The 22,909-nt window shown below is 40.6% G+C and overlaps 2 protein-coding genes across 6 annotated transcripts; both read left to right on the top strand.

Moving 5' to 3' along the window:
* The first annotated feature begins 340 nt into the window (after positions 1-340).
* Positions 341-4,315, top strand: calr3b (calreticulin 3b). Its single transcript, XM_079347655.1, has 9 exons — positions 341-790; positions 1,254-1,355; positions 1,718-1,921; positions 2,009-2,103; positions 2,205-2,414; positions 2,605-2,718; positions 2,829-2,972; positions 3,062-3,154; positions 3,292-4,315. Exons 1-9 carry the CDS (start codon positions 703-705, stop codon positions 3,499-3,501), a joined length of 1,260 nt encoding a protein of 419 aa, XP_079203781.1. The 5' UTR covers positions 341-702; the 3' UTR covers positions 3,502-4,315.
* Positions 4,316-5,090: 775 nt separating this feature from the next.
* Positions 5,091-22,848, top strand: LOC306827283 (epidermal growth factor receptor substrate 15-like 1). Of its 5 annotated transcripts, XM_079348991.1 has the most exons (25): positions 5,092-5,181; positions 5,661-5,702; positions 5,862-5,951; positions 6,041-6,088; positions 6,187-6,282; positions 6,414-6,479; positions 6,575-6,700; positions 6,794-6,853; positions 6,975-7,241; positions 9,402-9,559; positions 10,179-10,344; positions 10,592-10,654; positions 11,745-11,830; positions 12,511-12,583; positions 12,725-12,886; positions 13,349-13,546; positions 14,238-14,402; positions 14,783-14,891; positions 15,139-15,275; positions 15,530-15,584; positions 17,461-17,546; positions 17,775-17,838; positions 19,816-19,952; positions 20,622-20,638; positions 21,099-21,259. In XM_079348991.1, the coding sequence occupies exons 1-25, from the start codon at positions 5,155-5,157 to the stop codon at positions 21,121-21,123; spliced, it is 2,523 nt and encodes an 840-aa protein (XP_079205117.1). In that variant the 5' UTR covers positions 5,092-5,154; the 3' UTR covers positions 21,124-21,259. The 5 variants fall into 5 exon arrangements, with proteins under 5 accessions (XP_079205121.1, XP_079205117.1, XP_079205118.1 ...); XM_079348992.1 differs by lacking the exon at positions 19,816-19,952 and having other exon boundaries at positions 21,099-22,848; XM_079348995.1 differs by lacking the exons at positions 20,622-20,638; positions 21,099-21,259 and having other exon boundaries at positions 5,091-5,181; positions 19,816-20,615.
* Positions 22,849-22,909: the final 61 nt, after the last annotated feature.

The raw sequence follows: 22,909 nt of genomic DNA, 5'->3' as shown, positions 1-22,909 counted from the left end.
TTTGCTTTCCTTTAAAAGAAAGTTTCCAACCGTTAAATCGCCCTTCACATTAACCGTTTTTTTTTAAATTGTGTACTTACATACAGGCAAGAAATAATACATACCTACAGATATTCCTAAAAACAGACATAAAACAAAAACAATACACATTTTTATTAATTTTATATTTTTATTCATTACATTTTATTTAATATATGTAATTTAATTTACACATTAACAGTTACCAACGGTTTATTTTTTAGCATACGTGACGTCACTGTCAGGCGGGGGGGAGGGGGAGGCATTTTTCAAGTTGTAGCCATCGTTAAGCTGTAAACTTAGTAATGCTGCATTCAGTATATTTCACTGATCTTCTTGGTTGCATCAACGCTGTTTGTGCTCTCGTCACAACAATCAGAGTCTCTGAGCTGAACATCACGTAAACACACCATAGCCTTTAAATAAACCTAAATAACACACTGATGTCGGAAGAACGAACGACTTCCCAACTCGGGAAGTTTCGACAACCCGAGTAGCACCCGAATGCAGCACAAGTGACATATGTTTCGTGGTCTACTGTGATTGGTCCAGGCACACCATCGTGTTGTCCAATGGCAGGCAGACATCTGTTCTCTCGAGCCACTCTAAAATACTCTGCCCTCTTCCTCCTCCACCTGGTGTTCACTTCTCAGTGAGGACGTCGTCGTCGGTTGTTGAAAAAAAATGCAAGTCTTTGGAGTAGTTGTGGTCGTATTGGCATTGTACAGCGTACATGCCAATGTGTTCTTTCGGGAGGAGTTTACAGACGGTGGTAAGTTTGTCTTAAACACATATTTAAAACTGAGCCTGCAGTGGGTTGATTGATTCATTGCACGTTAGCTTGACTCTATCAACAAAAATGTACATCGTACCTTCCTCTTAAAAGTATGTTCTCATCACAAAACATCTTTTACCATTATTTGTTATAGTAATTCGCAGATTCGGCGGAAATACTCCCCTTCTCAGTTTCCTTGCTGTAACTTGGTGTTAGCTGGCTAACTTTAGCAATCCCCCCCCCCCAGCTTGAAAATGTATTTTTTTCTTCCTCCTAAGCTGAAGTTGCTGATTGTGGCCTTAATAGCAGCATAAAGATGTAACACTAGCCAGGCAAACTCATAACTCAGGTGATCTGACAGTTGTTTGTCAAGTTAGGATTTTAAGGGAAGTCGCTTGACGAAAACGAAATGTGTCTCAAGAGCTACTTTTATCTTATGTGTTTTTTTTCTCTTCTTCAGATGAATGGAGAAGTCGCTGGGTGAACTCCAAACACAAATCTGACTATGGAGAGTGGAAACTAACAGCCGGCAACTTCTATGGAGATGCTGAGAAAGACAAAGGTAAACTAATTGCTTTTAAATCCACTCATTATACAACAAAAACATGACTTGATTGGGTTTAACCCTTTTATTAGTGGTGATCATGATCTATTTATAATAATGTTAAGGCTCTTGACAGTAATTTGTGTTACTGATGTGTTGTATGAATAAGCTAATGTGGGAAAAAATAATAAAGACCAACATGTAAAAAGTTGATTCAAAAGCTTGGACATATCTTGAAGTAATGCACACACAAGATCCTTGACAATGCACATTTATAGTTTGAAGGGCCTTCGTCTTGTTATATTTACATTGTTAACTATAGAGAACCTATTTTATTGTGTTTTCCTTGCTTAAAACTTGCTTTGCTCTTTCCTTTCCAGGTCTGCAAACAAGCCAGGACGCTCGTTTTTATGCAACCTCTGCCCGCTTTGAGCCTTTCAGCAACGAGGGCAAGCCTTTGGTCATTCAGTTTACAGCCAAGCATGAGCAAAAGATTGACTGTGGTGGTGGCTATGTGAAAGTCTTCCCCTCAGACCTTGACCAGACTGATATGCATGGAGACTCTTCTTACTATGTCATGTTTGGTAGGTCACTATTTGTGATAGTTGAATGGTTAAATTAAACAATTGAGAGATTTTTAAAACACTTTATAAATATTTAATGTCATCCAGGTCCTGATATCTGTGGCTACAGCACCAAGAAAGTCCACGTCATCTTCAATTACAAAGGCAAGAATCACCTCATCAAGAAAGAGATTAAGTGCAAGGTAATGCTAACATTTTACACACGCACACATTCATTCTGATAGGCAAACATGCATTGCCTCTATACCAGTGACTTATTCCAAACTCCAATATTTCTTTCTAGGATGATGAGCTGACCCATCTTTACACGCTGATCCTGAATCCGGATCAAACCTATGAGGTGAAAATTGATAATGAGAAGGTAGAATCTGGCAGTCTGGAGGAAGACTGGGACTTCCTGCCGCCAAAGAAAATTAAGGACCCTGAAGCAAAGAAGCCAGAGGACTGGGATGATCGCGCAAAGATTGATGATGCTGATGACACCAAACCTGAGGTGAATTATTAAGTGAATCAGCCTCATCCCGCATAAAATGAAACATTTGCTATTTTCTGGATGAGGTTGGATGTTTTTCTGTTGACTTCTCTCCAACATTTCCAACGTGTCCTGATCTTTCTAGAGCTTTATTTACACTCGTATTTCTGTAATTTGAAGTTCAACTTTTTCCTTACTTATTCTCTTTTAGGACTGGGACAAACCTGAAAACATTCCAGACCCTGATGCTAAAAAGCCTGAGGATTGGGATGAGGATATGGATGGAGAGTGGGAGCCACCCATGATCCCCAACCCAGAGTACAAGGTATGCTAAATTGAGATAGTCATGGGCAGGGTTTGTGCTTTTCGTAATCCAGCCTGCTTGCGAAATACTTAACATTCACCAAATTCTAACAAACACCTTCTGTATTACAGGGAGAATGGAAACCCAAACAGATTGACAACCCCAACTACAAAGGAACCTGGGTGCATCCTGAGATTGACAATCCAGAATACAGCTCTGATTCCAACATCTACAAGTTTGACAACATTGGTGTTCTAGGTCTGGATCTTTGGCAGGTAAGAGAACCAATCTGGATTTGAAAATGAATCTTATTTCTTTGGTTATTCTAGACCTGCTGTCAAAGTTGCATTCATATTTATCTCAGGTGAAATCTGGAACCATCTTTGATAACTTCCTGATCACAGACGATGTGAAAGAGGCTGAAGAGATTGGAACAGAGACATGGGGCGCGACAAAGGTATGTTTGTCCTGGTGTCCCCTTTTGCCAATTCTTTTTATTGGAACAACATATGTAACCATTACCAGTGGGATACTGAACAGTTCCAGACATTGTTTGTAACAATGTTTATTTTATTTTTTTAACTTTCCCCAAAGGAACCCGAAAAGAACATGAAACAGGAACAAGATGACATAAAAAGAAAAGAAGACGAGGAGAAGAACAAAGAACAAGATACTGAAGCTATGGAGGAGGATGACGATGATGATGGCGATGATGAAGACATGAGTGAAGAAACAAAGGACGAAATGGAGGAGGCACTTTCAGAAATGGATGAGGAAGAAGCAAAGCATAAAGATGAGCTTTGAGGAGGTGTTGCTGATTTTGTACGTTGCTCCTTTAGAAACTGTCCTGATTTTTCCCAGGGGTATTTTGGCTGCTGTGCATCCTCTCCCTGAGATTTGGACACAACCCAACTTAGGGTGCAAATGTAGTAAAGTGGGTGTTGATGGACTTAGTTTCTCTTTCATTTGGCCATATTACCCTGTTGCCCCTGATCTGCTTAATTGATTCTTTTGTTTTTTTACCTTCAAGATCCATTTTTCATTTAGTAATAACAGAGAATAGGCAGCATGGATAGCCACTTTTTTTTTTTTTTTTTTTTTTCACATCTTTATATGCAGCAGATGTCCTCAAACCCGTTTCACAATTTTACCAAAAGCTGGTATACAAAAGAGGTGAATATCAGAAAATTGAGAATTTAAACTTTGTACCCCCTAGAAAAGGAATTCTCTTTTGCGGCCTCATGGAAAGTAAACTGCACATACCTTAAAATGAGTAGCATTGACCGACTAAATGCAAAACAATCACAAAATACAGACAAATCAAGACTGTTATGTAACTTGTTTATGTCTGTGGCACTGAATTTCAATGTTTCTCTCAAACCTAAATGCGTAATTGAAGGAAGTGTCAATCTCCATCTTAATGCACAATGAAATATTTTCTCTGCAGTAAATACTTTGGAAGTGTCTTCGTGGTAATGTGATGGAACCTGCATTACATCCTGGAAATCTGAAGAACGGATAGGGAGCCCCTGGAGTGACCCGTGATATCACAGGGAGGATTTTTATTGGACAGAATGTTAATGATACCAAAGTTTTTATTAAAAAGATTATAACCTAATTGCCTGCCTCTTTTATTGTGCTTATGCAAGTTTTTAATTGTAATGTGCTGTTCTGCACTTCTGCTTAGAATGCATGTGTGTACTGTAGTTTAAATTCTACATGTACACTTTGTGTGTAAAGGTGTGAATTAAGCATGGAATTGTGTTTGTTGGAAAAACACACTTTTCAAACATTAAAAATGGGTAATAACTTTCTTCAGAGAACGTTAATACTTTGCTCTTAAATTAGGTTTGCAACAATAAATTATTTCAACTGATTAAATTCAGATCGATTTATTTTCGTATTTAGTCCGACTCATTAAAGTAGAATCTTAATCTTCAACTGAGTGTCTGAATTATTCAAATACAGGCTTCACTTATGCACATCAATTAAATTAATGTATATTCATTGATTGCTCCAAGTTTAGGCTGTCTTTAACTCTTTGAATCTTCAAGTTTATACTGTACCTATTTAAAGACATTATAGTATTAAAGGCCCCGCTGTCTATTGTGCACAAACGACTTAACTACATGCTCAAAAACACAACTTTTCCTTGTTAGTTGATGTTATTCTGTGACTTTCAACAACTTTCTGTACCTGTCTGACTGTGTTTTTCACATGTTTCGTTTCTGTGCTTGCAGCTCGTTTGATGCTTATGTTAAATTATGTTGTCTTTTAGCGGCTCGTTTGTCTCATTTTACATGTGCAGCGTTTCTGAACATGCTTTTCTAAATGTTTGTCATTTTGGCCCCTGAGGGCTGCTGCCGACCGGAAGCCACGTCCTTCCCGTGCGCTCTGTCGCCGCTCGTGCCCGAACAGTTAAGGGGCGTGTGCGCGCTCTCGTTGTCACCAGGAAATATGGCGGCGCTCATGACTACCAGTCAGGTAACAACTCTCAGCAGCTCAGAATAAGTCTTATATTTCAGTATTAATTATCAGGTGACGATGTCAGTCGTTAAATGTACTTCGACCTTTAAGTAGCTCTATAAGCATGTGAGAAAGCTGCTCGGTGGAGCCGTGTTAGCTTCATTTCGCTGACAGCAAAGTTAACATCGTTAGCTAGGTGAAGTAAAGAAAGTAGAGTTAGTAAACGTGTTGATGGATGAATCATGACGGAGGCTAATATATCTCTAAGAAACTGGGGATGTCAACCAGGAGGATGATATTTAAATTAAAGAAAACAAATTGCTTACTGACGTGAAGCTGAACGGAGCAATAATAAACACGTAGCCTGCTATAAGTGTTAGCTGTCCAAGTGTTTACAGACTTTTATCCTTTACACTTTTCTCTTCAAACTGTATGTGCTATTTACAAGCTGACACTGTTGTTCTTGACTGAATCGTCTTCCCTGTCTGCGTGTCCAGCTCTCAGGTGGTTACCCAGCCTATGACAGCTACTACAGACAGGTAAGGTCTGACTTAACGCTGTGATTTCTTATTCAAATGATCATTTAGCTGAGTCAAATATATGATATTTCATCCTTGACTTTGTCACGTGTTTGTCTGATCTATCCATTTAGCTTGTTTGTATGCTTTGTTTATTTTTATTTTTTTTATTATCTACAGCTGGATCCAGGAAACACAGGAAAAATATCAGCCGGCGATGCAGCTCAGTTCCTTAAAAAGTCAGGCCTGTCAGACAGCACATTGGGAAAGGTGAGCTATATATATATACTTACTTGTGTATTCACAACTCACTCATGTATTCAGCGTCTGAACCTTTTTTTCCACATTTTTTATTTTAGATTTGGGATTTGGCAGATTCAGAGAGAAGAGGCTATTTGGATAAGAGGGTAAGAGATGATCTCTGGAGACGTTGTAGTTTTGTCGATGCTGCTGCTGATGTTTGCATAAAATACAGGATTTGCCTTCCTCCCTTCCTCTTTTCTAGGGTTTCTTCATCGCTCTGAGACTAGTGGCGTCAGCACAGGGTGGAAATGATGTCAGCCTTCACAACCTCAACCAAAACCTAGCTGTACCTAAATTTGTAAGTGATGGGATGACATTCCTGACAATTTCAAAATCCAATGATGTGATAAGGAACACAGTGGGTGTGGGAGATATTACACCTCTAACTTTGTTTTTAATCACCTCTTTGTAACTTGTATCTTTTTGCAGATGGACACGAACAGTCCTTTATTAAGTGTTTCAAACACGGGACCTGACTCTCAGTGGGCCATCAGGGTGAGCTGTCGGAGTTTTTGACTCGTTCCTTGCATGTTTACAAAAATCCAGCGTTTGATCTAAAATTCAATTTTGGTCTCTTTAAATTTTCCCAGCCTGATGAAAAAGGGAAGTTTGAGGGCATCTTTGAGAGTCTCTCACCTGTAAATGGACTCCTGCCAGGTGATAAAGTCAGGCCAATTTTGCTAAACTCCAAGCTACCTCTGGATGTGTTGGGAAAGGTGATATTTCTTGTTAAATTTATGTTAATAACATAATTGCAAATCCAAAGCAGTTGAACTCTTTTTTCTTCATTTTGTAAATGTTTTTTTTAGATTTGGGATCTAAGTGATGTTGATAAAGATGGACAGTTGGACAAAGAAGAGTTTACAGTGGTGAGAATATGCCATCTTTTGTTAACTTAAAGTTACGCTCTTACTTACTTAAAAAACAAATAAAATGAATTATAATCATAATATCAGATGCTGATAAATGATCTCATTTCCCTTGTACTAGGCTATGCATCTTGTGTATCGTGCCATGGAGAAGGAGCCTGTCCCAACATCCTTACCAACTAACCTCATTCCCCCGTCGAAAAGGAAGAAGTCAGCAGGAGCACTTCCTGGAGCCGTGTCTGTGCTGCCTGCTCTGTCTGGGCTGACGGCTGGCTCCGCTCTTCTTAAAGATTCCCTGCGAAGTACTCCTCCTCTGGGCAGCAGTGCTCTCCTAAGCAACAATACTGTCAACCTGTCACCAAAACACTCCTTTAAATCCAGCACACCGGTACGTTGCTTTTCTTGTGTTTTTCTTGAAGTGTTGACGCAGAAACACATTGATTGAATATTATAAATGTCTGACCCAAACATGCATGTTTTGTGGAATATACATGTACATCAGTTTACCAATATTATCTGACTGATCTAGACCCATAAAGGTATTTCTACATTAGCATTTAGGTATCCACTCGTGTAAAAATTTGTGGCAGAACATAAAACTAGAAAATGCCTGGGGTGATTGAACATGTGAAATCACATTGTTTGTTTGGCTTCATATTGGTGAGTTAGTCTCAGTGCTGCCTGCAGCAAAAAGATCAGATTGTCACAGCTGAGCAGATAGTTTAGAAGTTGTTTTTACGAGCCTTTTGAAAGAAATGTTAATGCACAGAAACAGTAATTTCCATTCCAGCTAATAATTCACTGTATCTGCTGTCATTTTAATAGACTTTTTTTATATAAAAAGTATTGGTCTTAAAAATAAATAAAATTAAGAGGTAATGTAATTTAAAAAATATTTATAATTCTGTTAAATGTCGATCATGAATTATCATCCAGCCACTCTCTCTGTTAATACATTCTAATGTCTTGAGTTTCGGTCGCAGTCACAGCTGCCTTCTTGTATTAATTACAAAAGGCGTGCGTGCTTGATAAACATGCTCTGCTACTTTATGTCGTTTCATCTCTGACTTCATAAAAAGCTCCGTCCGAACACGGCTTGTTGTTGTTAAGTACAGTATTTCCATGTGAACAACCCTTTAGAGCCTGAAATGTAACAGCAACCCGAAATGTTATTTAAAAAAGAAGCAACAAAACCCAAAATGTAATAACTAGTCGATAATGTAACAAAATGCTTAGCCCAAAATGTTGTAACTTTTTGCCCAGAATGCAACAGGTTGTTTCATAATTGGGAGAACAATATCTGGCCTGCCCCATAATGTAATAACTGACCCAAAATGTAACAACTTGTTACATGTTATTATGTTTTGGGCTCAACATATAGTTACATTATCGACCAGTTATTAAATTTAATTTTTTTAAAGAACGTACATACAGTTTTCCTTTCTCCTCCCTCAGTCAGAGCCTTTAAAGAAACCCGCATCCCATGTATTGATTGTTTCCTCATGTGTGATGGGTGGACTCGTTTTTCCACATTGTTTTCAGTGTCGTGCACTGCCCAGTCTGTTTCTCTTCACCTCGTTGTGTCTGCAGGGATTTTTCATCCGTGACTTTTGGAGGAACTGGTTTCCTCGAGAGGCTAGAGAAGTTAAACTCTGTAACACTGTGCCACAATCACCTGCTGTGTGCCAGTCCTCATTCCATACCGTCTCAACATTTCTCCTAAATTACATTTTTATATTACTTAATTACATTCATATACATATTACCTAACTAAGGCCAATAAAGTTAGCAGATTTATTTGACCGATATGTTCTTGTGCGTTTACTTTGGTTTGCAATACGTCTGTTTTTTCATAGGAGCTTTAATTTAAACTTAGATTTGATTTTTTTTTTAAATTGTTATTTGAATGGGCATTATAGGTCGACAAATCATTATGCAGGAATCTAAGGACATTCACTAATAAAGAGAGATCAGAGTGAGAAGCTTGATGCTCTGCATCTGGGCAGTGCTCGAAAGAGAGCGGGACTTGAACCGGTGACCTTATTTTATATACAAGTTAATTGATGCTACTTGTGCTATTAAGGTAGTAAACATTTTAGATACTCTTTTTTTTTTTTTTTTGATCAAAGGTTTTACTCTGTGCTATTTCAATGATCAAAAAGTTCCAGAGGCTTTAAAAAAATAGAGGATCTTAAATGATGTTTTTAAGAAGAAAAAACGAATTTGCTCAAATAAACGTTTTTATGCAAAATAGAGCGTGGAGGAGTTTGCTTGCAGTCATTTAAAAACAAGGCTACTGTTGAATATCGTGCGCCTGGGACTTCTTTTAATGTTGCGTGGTACAGAAACAAGTTCTGATGACTATTATCATATCAAAGGTCAGCATTCTGCTATAATGAGTGACAACCCTTGTTGATCTAGTTACTCTGGTTTTACTAGATTTAGACTAATACAACAAATCAACCCATTAACTATTGGACTCCAGGTTTAACCAGACTTTGTGTTCTTTTTGTAAAACCTCGTGCATCTTGTGTTTTGTTTATTCTAGCCAGCTGTGAACTGGGTGGTACCGCTGGCCGACAGGGAAAGATACGATGACATCTTTAAGAAAACCGACACTGATCACGATGGCCTGGTGACCGGGACTGAAGTGATCGAGATCTTCATGCTGTCCACTCTGTCGCAGACCATGCTGGCACAGATATGGTGAGACCAGAACGTTCACTGCCCCCTTTTTACACATTCAAAGTAACTGCACATGTTTATTTAACAGGGGGACACATGCAACGCACATTACTTCATATTTAAAATACAAAGTAGCCATGCCATGTATACAGGTTTTAATCCATGACTAATGTGCAACCCCTCTCCTTGGCTAGACTTTTAAGATTAAAACTGAAACCATAAGACGTGAAGAGATTCGACTACACTTAAAAGTTATTTGGGAAACATGAGCACCAATTTGTAATTGCATAATCTGCTTTTGCATGTTGAAAACAAAACCTGCCGTATGCGTGGATATTCTCACCAGCTTTAACACCAGCTCCATCTAGTGGACAGTCAAAGTTTCTTTTCTAAACTCATCTGAACACGATCGCTCTTGAAAATGTTTCTCACAATGCGAGATAATTGCCCTCCCCTCCTTCCGACTTCAGAAGGACGCTGCTGAAGTCAGATTCTGATTCTATGTGACAGTTATTGCCTTTAATCTTCATTTATTTAGTCCACATCTATAACAGATGTTGTCTTAAGTAACTTTACATAAGAGTAAGTGTTCACCTGACCCCTTCTCTGTTCACACATGCATCCTCTCCTCTCTCTGCAGGGGACTCGCTGACACTAAACAGACGGGCAAGCTGAACCGGGAGCAGTTCTCCCTGGCCATGTATCTGATCCAGCAGAAGGCCACTAAAGGTGTAGACCCTCCCTCCAGCCTGACCCCCGACATGATTCCCCCCTCAGAGAGGACTGCAGCTTCAGCAGCGCCACCAGTGAGTCCTCACACACACACACACACACACACACACACACACACACACACACACACACACACACATACTGTACCTGCCATTTATTGAAATTCTTTTCCAAAGATGACACATGTACCTGAATCACCTGTTGCCCTGCTGCTTTTATACATTTTGGATGCTGAGATCAGCTTTCTGACCTGTCAGCTTTGCCTCGCAAAACTTTGTCTTGCTTCTGCTTTCCTGAGCTTTCTTCCATCCTTTCAAACAGAGCTATGTGGGGTTTATGCCAGCTGTGAGACCTGACCTTTCCTCACATGCTCACATGCGCAGAGTGAGTAAATAATCGCTTTGTCACAAGGTGGCGCTGTTGTCCTGTCATATTGTCTGTGTTTCAGTCTGAGGCTTTTTGTTTCTAGATACCTTTTCTTTTACGTTTTTATTTTTGTATTAATCTTCCCCAAAAGTAGAATTCATCTCTGTTCTGCAATGTCGTTTACATGCTGTGTATTTATATATATATTTATATTTATATTTATATTGATTTAGAGTGAAAGCCTGTTCTAAACCTTAAATGTGTTAAATACTGCCACCTGCTGTTTCTTTAATGGTATGACAATAGAACCTCTCTCCAGAATTTGATGACTGACTTTATAATCATGCACATAAAGTGCCTCTTACTTTATCAGCAGATAAGGAACATATAATAATTAACCAAACAGGCATTATAACAGCAGAGTTTAGCTTTTTAAATGTCATTGTTTTCATTTCAGCTCTTTAGTTTGTTGGTTCATCAGAACTTCAACTATCAGGATGCAGTTTTTCATTCTGTGTGAGACAGAAATTAATTTTGGATAAACTGTAAGTTCAAATAAATAAACAAAGGTAGGAGAAATTCAGATCCTTTAAGTAGACCACAAAGTCTCTTCAGTCAAAATTGCAGATACTTTGATGCTTTTCCTCGCCATGGTTTTTTTAAAACTACAAGATCTCTGTGATTTTGTCATAGAGAGGGTTGAAAAGTACGGCAGATCACTGCAGGAATGTTTCATTTCGTGTAAAGAGAGGATTGTTTCGGAGCTTCTTAATTCATCAACGTCAATGTGAATCAAATGAATCTGTATTCTCTCGTCTGTGTGTATTCGTCATTGTTCATGTAGTGTGTTGCCCTGTTCGAGGTGTTTTTGCCCCCCTCCTGCATCTTTTGTTTTGTCGTACTTCCTTACCTCTTGTACCGTTCATTTTCACCTCGCTCCCTTTTTTTTTCTCTCTCTTTCCCTCCTTCTCACCTTTGTCGCCTCGTTTCCTTCTCCTGCCTTCCTTTTTTCCCCCCTCTTATTGTCTTTGTCCTGGAGTTACTTGATTCATCGTCTTTTCTTACCCCACTCTCCTTCGCTCTGCTCCGTCTTTGTCTCCCGCCTCAGGACAGCAGCAGCTCCACAGGGTCTGCCGAGCTGACGGGCATCAAAGAGCTGGATGACCTCAGCCAGGAAATAGCTCAGCTGCAGAGGTGAGCCCCTGAACTCTGAGTAGCAGGAGGACAGCTTTGTTTCTCTTCCTCCTCTTGAGACAGAGGAGGGGAGCTAACAGAGAAAGGATGTGCAGGATCAAAGTTCCTGAAAACTATTAGACGTATTTCTGCTGAATAATGTCAACATTCACTGACCAGGGTGCTCTTATCAGACTTTGTGTCCTTCAAGGTATTGAGGATATTTTACCGGGAAGTGCCTGGAGAAGTGATATTTGTCAATGCGTCAAGGCTGCGTGTTGTCTGAAGGGTCATGGAAAGAATACAGATCAATTGTTGCAACAGATGCCACATCTTTAACTGCTTCCTAATGTTTATTCTTTTAGGAATCCCTCCATCTCCATGTCATGCCAAGAGCAGTATAAGACAACCATGAATCCTTTTCTTTCTGCTCACGCACGCTCAAGTTTTCCACATCAGGACAGTTTACGTCAAGTAAAGTGACCATAAAGTGGAGATCAGCTTTAGTGCGATTTACTAATGTGTTTGCCACTCATGGCATTGTTTTCTGGGGAATCCCGTCACTCTGTTTTTGTCGAATGTCGAATGGCGAATCTATCCTAATGCTATTTCATAAAGTTTGGTCTCAAGCTCAACATAAGCTTCGTTAGGAGGAAGTAGTAACATATTATTAATCTTCGCTTTGTGTTGTTTGCCCATAGAGAGAAATTCATTTTGGAGCAAGAGGTCAGGGAAAAGGAGGACAACATCCGCCACCAAAATAGTGAACTTCAGGTAAGGTCGACCAGCCTATAAGTTTAAATCAACCTCTCCCTCGGAGTCCCAACAAAATGAGAGCGTTTTTAGGCACTTTGAGTGTCCAGTTAATCAGTGGATAAAGACGCTTCGCTGCTGCTCGTGTGTTTTGACCTTCAGGACATGCAGAATGGTCTGGACAGGGAGAGCAGCAGCCTGCAGGACCTGGAGTCACAGAAACAGGATGCCCAGGAGCGTCTGGAGGAGATGGACCAGCAACGCTCCAAGCTGGAGGGGATGCTCAATGACGTCAAGCAGAAGTGCCAGGAAGAGTCCCAGCTGGTTGGAGACTTGTCACATTCCAAACACGCATTCATATTAAAACAGAAAGAAAATCGTCTGTTGAGCATTTTGTATTTTGCCTCCTGTGACGTGGTAGTGCTCAGGAAATATCTTGTTGGAGTGCAAATTGGTGCCACTTTGTATTCATTCAGCAGATCATGCTTTGGTATCGTAAGAAAGCAATACCAGATATTAACAAAGCCATTAAGTGTTTAATGTTTGGTTTCTTTGGCTGCTAATTAAAGAAAAAGCACAACTTTTAAAGTAAGTGGAATTAGGAACACAATGTAAGTGTTTTATCTAACCATTCTATTTTTCTGCAACTGAAACTTAAATATGTCCATTATGATAAGGTCTTATCCTGTACTCTAAAAGACAGCAATGACTAAAAGTGTTCAGTTAGTTAATCTAATAAAAGTGATGCCCATCTAATGAACATTTGCTCTTCATTTCACCGTCTAGATCTCGTCACTGCACAGCCAAATCCGCTCTCAGGAGACAGATCTCCGGAGTCAGGAGGATGAACTCAACCGCACTAAGATGGACCTGAGCAGGCTGCAGGAGGAGGAGGCTCAGCTGGAGCAGAGTCTGCTGACTGGTCGAGTGCAGCTGGACAGCATCATCAAGTCCCTCAAAACCACTCAGGAAGAGATCAACCAGGTCAGTAACCACAGCTTATGGTGTGCACCATAACCCTAACCCTTACACACTTTAGTTTCATTTTTGATTCTTCTGTGTCTGAAGCCTCTTTCACACACGCACCGCATTTCAGGACAGCTTACCTCTAAAATGTTCAAGGCAAGTTTATTCACAGAGGTCTATTAATACATAAAGCCATTAATAGTGCTTTGCAGAGTTAAAAGCAGAACACTTGACCCTCACAGTGTAAAATGCTTCCTATTGGACAAGAGCCTGGAGGGGGGGTTTAAAGAGGCAGACTTCTCTAATAACATTTTAAACGAGGGTTGGTGGATGCAGCTCACGCAGAAAATGTCAGGACATTTTCAGGACTTTTGTGCATGTGTGAAATGCAATCAGCATTCTCTGGAGCAAACACGTTAGAAGCACACTGAAGTGAAACGGTCACATCTCTGCAGGTTATTATTAGCACGTTAAACCCATTACTAACTTCTAAGTAAAGTAATCTCTATTTATTGTATGCACAGGAAAGTAAAGTCAGCCTTTTCTATCTGAAGATGTCGCCTGAGCTCATTCAGGCGTGTCCTCCTACGCCTGGGTTTGGAGTTCTCTGGTGTTAACAGCTTTCTAAAATAGTTTTAAAAAAGTGACGGTGAAGGAGATCAAGTATTTTACTGAATGAAATACTGATCTGAGTGATCTGTGTGTCTAGGCCCGCAGCAAACTGTCTCTGATCCAGGACAGCCAAAAGGAGGTGACCAAGACCATCGAGCAGTACAACGGCGCTTTGAGCGACATAAACGGTGGAAACGTCAGCAACCTGCCCGACTTAAGTGAAGGGTTTGCTGAGAGGCAGAATGGAGGGTTCAGAAGTGTGGTGAGAGCGTGAATACTGTATATCCTCTTTCTTCCCCTCCAGTATCTCACCTTAAAGCAAAAAACTCTTCTTCCCAATAATCCCGGTTCAGATTTTGATACCCAACCAGAAGCATGTTCAAGTCACCCTGTCCTCATTTTTTGAATATTTTTTTATATATAATGCAGTAAGGTGATGTTGCCTCATTTCATCGTATTAGTTGGTTTCTTATTTGTCTGCATGTTACAGTGAAAAAGGAGCTCATTCACGTCTTTTAAGATAAATCGATGTTTTGTCGTTGTTTTAATGTGTCACATGCTTCGTGACGCACGGTAAATGAAAAGCTTTCAGACACCGTTCACACTGATCTGATTTATTGTCTTTCTGCATCCGTTCATCAGGATGACTCTTTTAAGTCAAAGATAGCCATGTTCAACAACAGCAGTGCTAAGGAGCCTCCAGTAGACCCCTTCAAGACAGAAGACCCCTTCAAGGCCGACCCCTTCAAAGGTCTGAAAGCCGTGTTTATATTCTTTACTCTTTCCCGTCTGTGATCGTCTGCACTAAGTTTGAGCTTCTGTCATGAAGCGTTTCCTTCAAATACTCCACATGTACCTGCGTTTCAGTTGTTTTTGTTTTGTTAGAAAAGGAAATCATCGCTGTGGGAAAACAAACTACAGCTCTGATCATTTGAATTTAAAGGCTGATGATGAATCTTGACCACGAATCACTGACACTTTTTGTTTTCTTTTTCTAGATCCGTTTGGAGATCCTTTCAAAGAAAGCGATCCCTTTAAAGGCACCTCATCCGATGATTTTTTTAAGAGTACAGACAAGTCAAACGTTTTTGGATCCTCAGAACCATTTGGCAGAAAACCGACGCCACCAGCAAAGGTATCAAAGCCTTTTTTTTTTTTTTTTTAAATCACTTCGCTGACATTTATTGTAGTGGTTATCATGTTCCTTTCTCATGCTATGCTATAATGAAGCACTCCATACAAAGGCTCACAATGATTCATTTGACTTTATGTGTGATGGCTCGCTGTGGTGCTGAGAGAAAGGAGCTCTGAAGTGTCCTCACTATTACAGAGAGCTACATAAAGATGCTGACATGGCGAATGAATTTTCGTTTCTTTGTCTCCTCTCAGCCGAGCGCCTTCGGTGACTCTTTCACATCAAACAGCCCCAAACCAAAGGACTCGGGTACGTAGCTTGCTCATATGTAGAGAGTGGACTTTGTGGTTTTAAATGTCCAAGTGTGAACTAAAAAGAACCCCTGATGTTTTACACATAAAATAAGAACATAAAGCACAAGGTGTGTTATTTGGTATTTGAAGTCAATTCTTTCTTCTTTTATTAGACTGAGTGTGGAGGGTTGTTGAGTACATGTTTCCATTTCACTGCAACAAAAATACAAGTCCCAGGCGCCTAATATACTGATCATTGGGTAACTTTTTGTTTTTAACCACAATTGGAGCCAATTTCCTGCACAGGTTACATAGCACAAAAATACCAAAACACACACACACTCTCTCTCTCTCTCTCTCTCTCTCTCTCTCTCTCTCCCTCTCTCTCTCTCTCTCTCTCTCTCTCTCTCTCTCTCTGATGATCATTAAGATAACAGGGACTTTAACACTGAAAGTGTTACTGAAAGGATTCATGTTAAGTCATCCTGACATCCTCAGACGGTCGATATGTCGTGCTTTCACAGCGGAGCTTACTGTATGTTGACATCTGGCTCGATCACTTCAAAGCACAAACGCCGGGGCGTCTGTGGCTCAGTTGAGACGAGTCGGTTTCCACTGAGGTTCGATCACCACCATGTCCAGCAGCAACCGATGTGTCCTTGACCAAGACGATTAAATATGACTGTGTTTAAATGGGATTAAATGATGAGTGCACACAGCAGCCTCTTCCTTCAGGGCGTGAATGTGTAGATGTGACATGCGGTCAGAAGAATAGACAAGCTGAAGTCCACTTACCATTCACCATCTTAAAAGACGGATTACTAATAAAGTGACTAATGATGACTGAATGAACATTATTCATAGTATGTCATTTTAGCGGATGCTAAACTGCATCCCTCTACCCAAAACGTGCAGATTTCCCAGAAGCCGGCTCTATTAATGGACATGTTAGTTGTGAAACACGTCTCAAAGAGCCATTCTTTGCCATTCTGGTGACGTTTTAGATTTAGATTTTATTTGGGGGAGGGGGGGCAGCAGGGCAAACCATTTTTACTCACTGCGGCTTCATTTTTTCCTGTGCTTTCAGGCTATTTTTAGTCGAGTACCTACGCATATAACTCCTGGCAAACTAAAAATACTCCCCCCTACCCTGGAAAAACAGGAGGCCTGCAGGAGCCAAACATAACAGAAACGTTGTGACTGTTGGTCCTGCTCTACTAGAATACACTGCCACTCCTTGAAGCAGTGCTCTGCTCGCTGCCTCTGTCCTTTCTGCTATTCAAACGCTCTGCCTCGTTACGGAAGTTGTTTTAAGTTAGTGGCGACTTCTGGTCACTGCTCTGCCATGCTACACACCTTCAGAGGAACACAGAGGCAACTGTAGCCCTGAGCTGACTTACTGTGCGTAAAAGAAAAACACTACGTACTTCACATGAATGGGCTCGCTTGTAATTGCACACTCACAACAAACATATTCTATTACAATGTTTTGTTTTTCCACTGTAACCATGTGCACTTAGCCCTTATTTTTTTCATTAAGTGGCATGCCAGCTGAGCTGCAAAACAACCTCGGCACAGTTCTGCCTAACACTGCGCTAAGTGACGCCTTTAATTAGCTGATCAGATGCATACGTCAGGTCAAACTAAACCTCTGCTCGCCAGGATTTGGCAAAATGTCACGGAAAATTATACGGTCATGCCTCATCTTTCTCCCCCCCCCCCCCCCCCCCCCCCCCGAAAAATAGTAAGCAGGCCCTTTCAGTAAGCAAGATGCAGAGCTGATTTTATTATTTTAAAAGTGTGGTTTAGGACTGAGCTTTATGATAAATTCTGGCTTTTTCTTTGAACACATTCAGATGTTCCTTATGTTTTATAATGTTGTCTTGTCACAGATGTGTTCGGGACTACGGACCCCTTTGGGAGCAGCTCCTTTGGAAGTAAGGGCAGTGGATTTGCTGACTTCAGTCAGATGTCAAAGGTGAGCTCCTGAATCAGTTCCACCATTTTTTATTATTATTATTATTATTATTACTCATGAGTCTGAGAGCAGAGGGGAACAAAGTGTTCTGTTAATTCCTTACTTTTGTGCCAGTTTATCACCTTTCTGAAAACAACCTCTCTGCTATCAAGGCTAAAGCTTTTGGCTCACACTCCTGTTGGAGTCATCATTTTTCTTCTTCTTGTCCTCTCCCTTGTGTGTGAACAGAAGTTGGACAACCCTGTTCTCCCGTCAAAGAAAAATGTGCCTAATCGGCCTGCACCTCCCTATGGTAAGCCCTGATTTTATATGCACTACCTGTGTGTGTGTGTGTGTACAGGACTGAGCATGCTGCTTAACTTCAGTTGTGTTTCTGTAATGTTCTGTTGATTTAGTCAAAGTGAACATGTTTACTGTTTACCAAGCCATTATTGTCTTTTCTTTATTGTACACTTTTTTATTTTGCGATGTGCCAGCTTCCATCTGTCACTGTCGTGTTGTTGCAGTCAAACCACTATGTTTACATGCACACCATGTTCCTGTATTAATCGGAATAATTACAATATTCTAACTGCGTAGGAGTCAACAATGGGTCGTGTAAACGTGTGAGTCAGAATATGCTACTTTACGTTCATCGATGACATCTTGTCATGACACTATTACTACGGTTTTTTCAGAATATACTGATTACCATGTACACATATTTTTCAGAATGTTGCCTGAACCAAAATAAAAACCATGATAGGAACGTTTTTGTGCATGTAAACATAGTCAATGTAAACAACTGTTGTTGTCCTACAAAAAATCCATTTTGTTCTCTGATGTTACGCAGAAGAAAAAAAAAAAAGTACTTCCCTGTTGAGATATGAGGGTGAGACTGAAATTGCATTCTTGTGAAGTTATAAACAGGAAAGCAGTTGGTGGAGGTGGGGGGGGCGTGATGTCCCCTCTCTGGTGTCACTGAGCTTTAATGTTAGTTCGAGGTTTAAAGCTTCCACTTGTCATATAGAGTGATGACATGGAGAACACCTCCTCTCTGCCTTTGGCTGCATTAAGCCTCATGTTCGCCTTGTTTTGTTTGTGTGTGTGTGTGTGTGTGTGTGTGTGTGTGTGTGTGTGTGTGTTGATGCTCACATAATCAACCACTACCCACAGGCCCTGCCCAGCACGTGCCCTTCCTCTGTGACCTTGCACTTATTCTGTAGGCAGGAACCACAGCGTGAGAAAGTTGGTGTTCCTCTTTGCTTTACCGCACACAGAAGGGTTGAGATAAGTGGCACTCGTGAACTAGCCGGCCAGCTGCAGAGATGAGCATCACATGACGCTCTCGTCCAATTTCATTGGCTACGCTGAATGACTTCATCACAGGGACGATTGCATTTGTTGTAGTCTCTTCAGGAATCCTATAGCCATTCGCTTTGAAAGGCGTGTACGTCATTAAAGCAAAACCGACAATATTCAAATGTCCAGTCTCTGCCCTGTGTTTGCATAGAAGCCCTTCAGATCACAGACGCAGCCGATGTGTCATTGCACAAATGTTTTAATGCATAAATGATTATGAAAACATGATAATACAAAGCGTTCTGTGTACAAGGGTGTGTCTCTTACAATGACACACTTCAATGCATCAGTGAACTTCACTCCAAAAATGTGGTCAACACCTTCTTTTTTTCTTTTTTTAAATCAATATGGCTTTCCCCTGGGTGACTGCTGTGCAAAGCATCAGCGTGAAGCTGCTGGCTTCCTGTTAGAATTTCGGCCTCACAATATAACACGGCAGCCTTTTGAAAGTGTGACCTTAGTTTCCCAAGAGCATCTGTTTGTTGATGTATGAAGAAGGGTTTTGACGATACCAGAATTTTAAAAGCTATGCTAAAAGTTCAGTTCCAACAGTCCCCATCCCACTGCTGTAAAAAACAGACGTCTTGTGCACCCAACATTTGGTACTTTCCTGTTTTTGGTGACCAAAAAAAAATAAAATGCAGGCAAAATTGCACAACGTTTCAGTACCAGAAACTTGCCAGGGTATTTGTGCCATTCAGACTGCGCTCTCTGTTTTGCTGGAGGCAGCTTTCGGTTAATGATATGACTGAGACGCTGTGTCATTTTTAGAGCTTTGGTACTTTTCAAGACTGTCAATCTTTGAACGTCAAAGAATGAACTGTTAAAAAAAACACGTGCTATCAAAAAATAGCCAAATACATGAACATGTGGACGACCTTGAAGTATGTTATCTTGCATGGACTTATATCAACATCTTCCTCTCCAGTAGGTTTGCTCAGTTTGACCGCATCAGAGCCGTCCCTGAGCGTCGGCTCCACGGCAGACAGTTCAGGCTCGTTTGTTACAACTCCCTCGAGTAATGCATCCAAAGACTGTCCTGTGGGTTTTGCAGATTTTGACTCTGTAAGTGTAGTCTGCTTCTGGTTTCCTGTTGGTATTCTTGTCTGCATGACGCCGCGCTGATCTTACGATCTGACTCTTCAGACTGTAGCGCTGTAAGGCTCCGAGGTGACAAGTGTCACTTGGCCTCTTTCTGTTAAAGACGTCGTGCTAACTGGCTGTCCGCTAACAACTGGCCGAACGTCTAAGAGCTTGGTGAAGACGGAGATGAAACGTTTACACGGCCTCTGAACGTGTGTCTGTTTAGTGGATTGTCATGGTAAAGGGGCTCTTGCATGCTTGCTGTTATCTCAGGATTTATAAACTCTTAATCAGCCAGTCAGTGAACTTGTCTGGTCAGGTATGCACTGAAGGAGCATCATTCAAGTCTTAGAAGTGCAATCTAAAGGGATATTTGCTGTCAAAGCATGATATGCCTGGAAGCAGAGCACCACAGAGTAAATCTTCCTCTTTGTCCCACGTCTTCCGCTGCTTTGCCTTTTGTGTGCAGCCTGAGTTTGGAGAGATGATGCATGGCAGCTTTTTGTGTCTGGTTTGTATCGTTCGACGTCACATGCATCGATGTTATCCCTCATGCCAGCATGAGAGTTGTGAAAGGAATTTGTGGGTTTTCTCTCTTTTTTTATTTTTTTTTATCGAGCTCTGTATTGTAATTTTTTTTTTTTCTGCCAGGATCTGAATATGAGGAGGTAAGTGCGTACATGGGTGTGGTGGTCAGTCCTCTGCATGTGAAAAAACCTGTCTGCACGGCGTGATCCGAGCACGCTGATTCATGAGCATGATTATTATTTCCTCAGTTACACTGATCCACGTGCTGAATGATTACGGGTAATATGTGGGCAGCAGTAGTTTGTCACGCTTGTAGTGTTGCTTTTTTCTGCTTTTCTGTGACGTCCAGGCAGAATCCAAACATCTAAATTATGGCATTTATTGTTTCTTAATTTACAGCTATGCAGCTTTATAAATCCGATCATTTCAGTTATGTTTGATGTGTATTTTGATCCTTTGCCCAAATGAAGAAAGTTGATTTAAAATTTGCATCCCATGTTACAGTACTCTCATATCGTGCTTGGATCCAATGACGCTGCTCTATTTGTGTTGACATTTCTGGTTTTGTTTCCATGTCTAATGCTTGTGTCTCTGCTCCAGTTTGGAAGTGAGAGCCAGCAGCTGAAATGGGCCAAGCGGGAGAGCGAGCGTGAGGAGCAGGAGAGGCTGAGGAGGCTGCGTCTCCAGGAACAGCAGGACCTGGAGCTGGCCATGGCTCTGAGCAGGGCAGACATGCCCAGCTCCTAACCAGGCATGCTCACCACAGCCTTACAGTCCCTCTGTCCTCAGGCTGATGACAACAGCACCCACACTGGCCCAATGTGACTAGCAGCCCTGTTTAACAACTTGTGTCAGAGACCAGTGTTTCTACGCCTCAACTGGACTCAAGTCAGATAACTCCATATTCAGCAAGCATTTCAGGTTTATTGCTCCCAAACATCAAGGCGCCTATAATCAGGGACAAAACACAGCAAAGTTAATTTCAGCTCATCCTGCAAAAAAACAAACATGTTTAATGCAAGTACTCCTCTGAGTACTCGAATACAACCTACAGTATATTTAACTTCATATCTCGGTGTCCAATTACCCTCAGTATCTAATCGCCTGTGTCTTACAAAAAGTCACTTTTAACAATACTTTTCAGTTTTATTTATATGTGTAAGCAACAGATGTGTTGTGTAAGTACTTGTAAAGGAAATGTATAAACTGTTTTATATAACCTTTTAGTTTTTTTTCCAGAGAAACTCCATTTTAAAATCAAACTATAGAGGCGTACTACTTCTTCAGCCTTTTATTGAGTTTGCCTAGTTTCAAAAGTTTAGTTTTAAGGAGCTCTGTAGTGTAATGTAAATACGGTTAGATGATGGTTTTATGTTCACGCTTTGGGAAAAAGCCTGAATCATTTGTTTTGTTTTTTAATGCAAACCTGTCTTAAAGGAGCAGAGTTTGCTAATCAGATCATCAGTGGGAAGATGTGCTATTTTAAGTCTAATGAGTTGTGTTTTTAGCCATTTGTGCCGGCTTCATCAGCTATTCAAGACCTTGAAGTGAAAATAGTGATAAATATTAGAGCATAGTCAGACTCTCAGCTTGGGTACATTTATGTAAGAAAACAATGTTTTGGGGAACCCTGATTAGCATTTTAGCCTTCACATATATCTCGTTTAATGGAGTTTTTGATGCTCGTGATAATCATTGAAGTCTTCCTTTCTTCTAAACAAAGTTCGGCCCATCTGCAGCGCTGTCGCACCGTCCCTCTCTGATGTCAACAGCTGGTGTCTGTCAGGCTGTCTTTCATTGGTTGCCTTGTTGTAACGCCCAACGACAACTTGCACTCCCATACAACTAAAGCCTCTATAAAATGGATCAATGTGTAAACTTGTGTTGTTTATACTGGTGCTGTTACACATACCTGTTCCTTACTTCTTCACACTATCACTGATACACAGTGACGTCTGCTTCCAACCTTTCGCCAATCTTTTCTGGCCTCTCAAATCAACCAGTGGATCTCTTTTTCCCTTGATGGATTCTTTTTTTCCCCCGGTCAGTTTTGTCTCATGATCCAGTTGGAGGACATTTCTTGAAATGCCTTAAAATCTTGTATCTTTGTAACTAAGAAACGCTAATCAGGTTTATTTGGCACATAATGTTTGCATTTGTATATTCCAGAGCTTACTGGATATGTGCAAAGTGATGGCGCCTTATTTATCATCATATCTGCATTGTATCATTTAATATTGCACAGTATGTATGTGATTCTTCAAAAAACAACCTCAGAGCTTTGACATGCTCTGAACTGTAATAAGTTTCAACTGAATAAAAGTGATCTTTGAAATCCGTTCAATAAGGAGCTAAGTCTTGTGTTCCAGGTACTCGTGGATCATCACTGTTCTTACAGCCATCAAATAGAT

The sequence above is a fragment of the Symphodus melops genome (assembly GCF_947650265.1).
Source record: "Symphodus melops genome assembly, chromosome: 7".
In the NCBI taxonomy this organism is placed as follows: Eukaryota; Metazoa; Chordata; class Actinopteri; order Labriformes; family Labridae; genus Symphodus; species Symphodus melops.
The sequence above is the reverse complement of the archived record's forward strand: the minus strand, read 5'-3'. Positions and strand labels throughout refer to the sequence as shown.

Bases quoted from the DNA above. Each gene is read 5' to 3' on its own strand.
- calr3b (XM_079347655.1), top strand. From the start codon at position 703: ATGCAAGTCTTTGGAGTAGTTGTGGTCGTATTGGCATTGTACAGCGTA. The intron at 1,356-1,717 runs GTAAACTAATTG...TTTCCTTTCCAG, and splicing joins AGATGCTGAGAAAGACAAAG to GTCTGCAAACAAGCCAGGAC. The intron at 2,719-2,828 runs GTATGCTAAATT...TCTGTATTACAG, and splicing joins TCCCCAACCCAGAGTACAAG to GGAGAATGGAAACCCAAACA.
- LOC306827283 (XM_079348995.1), top strand. From the start codon at position 5,155: ATGGCGGCGCTCATGACTACCAGTCAG. The intron at 6,480-6,574 runs GTGAGCTGTCGG...AAATTTTCCCAG, and splicing joins ACTCTCAGTGGGCCATCAGG to CCTGATGAAAAAGGGAAGTT. The intron at 6,854-6,974 runs GTGAGAATATGC...CCCTTGTACTAG, and splicing joins ACAAAGAAGAGTTTACAGTG to GCTATGCATCTTGTGTATCG.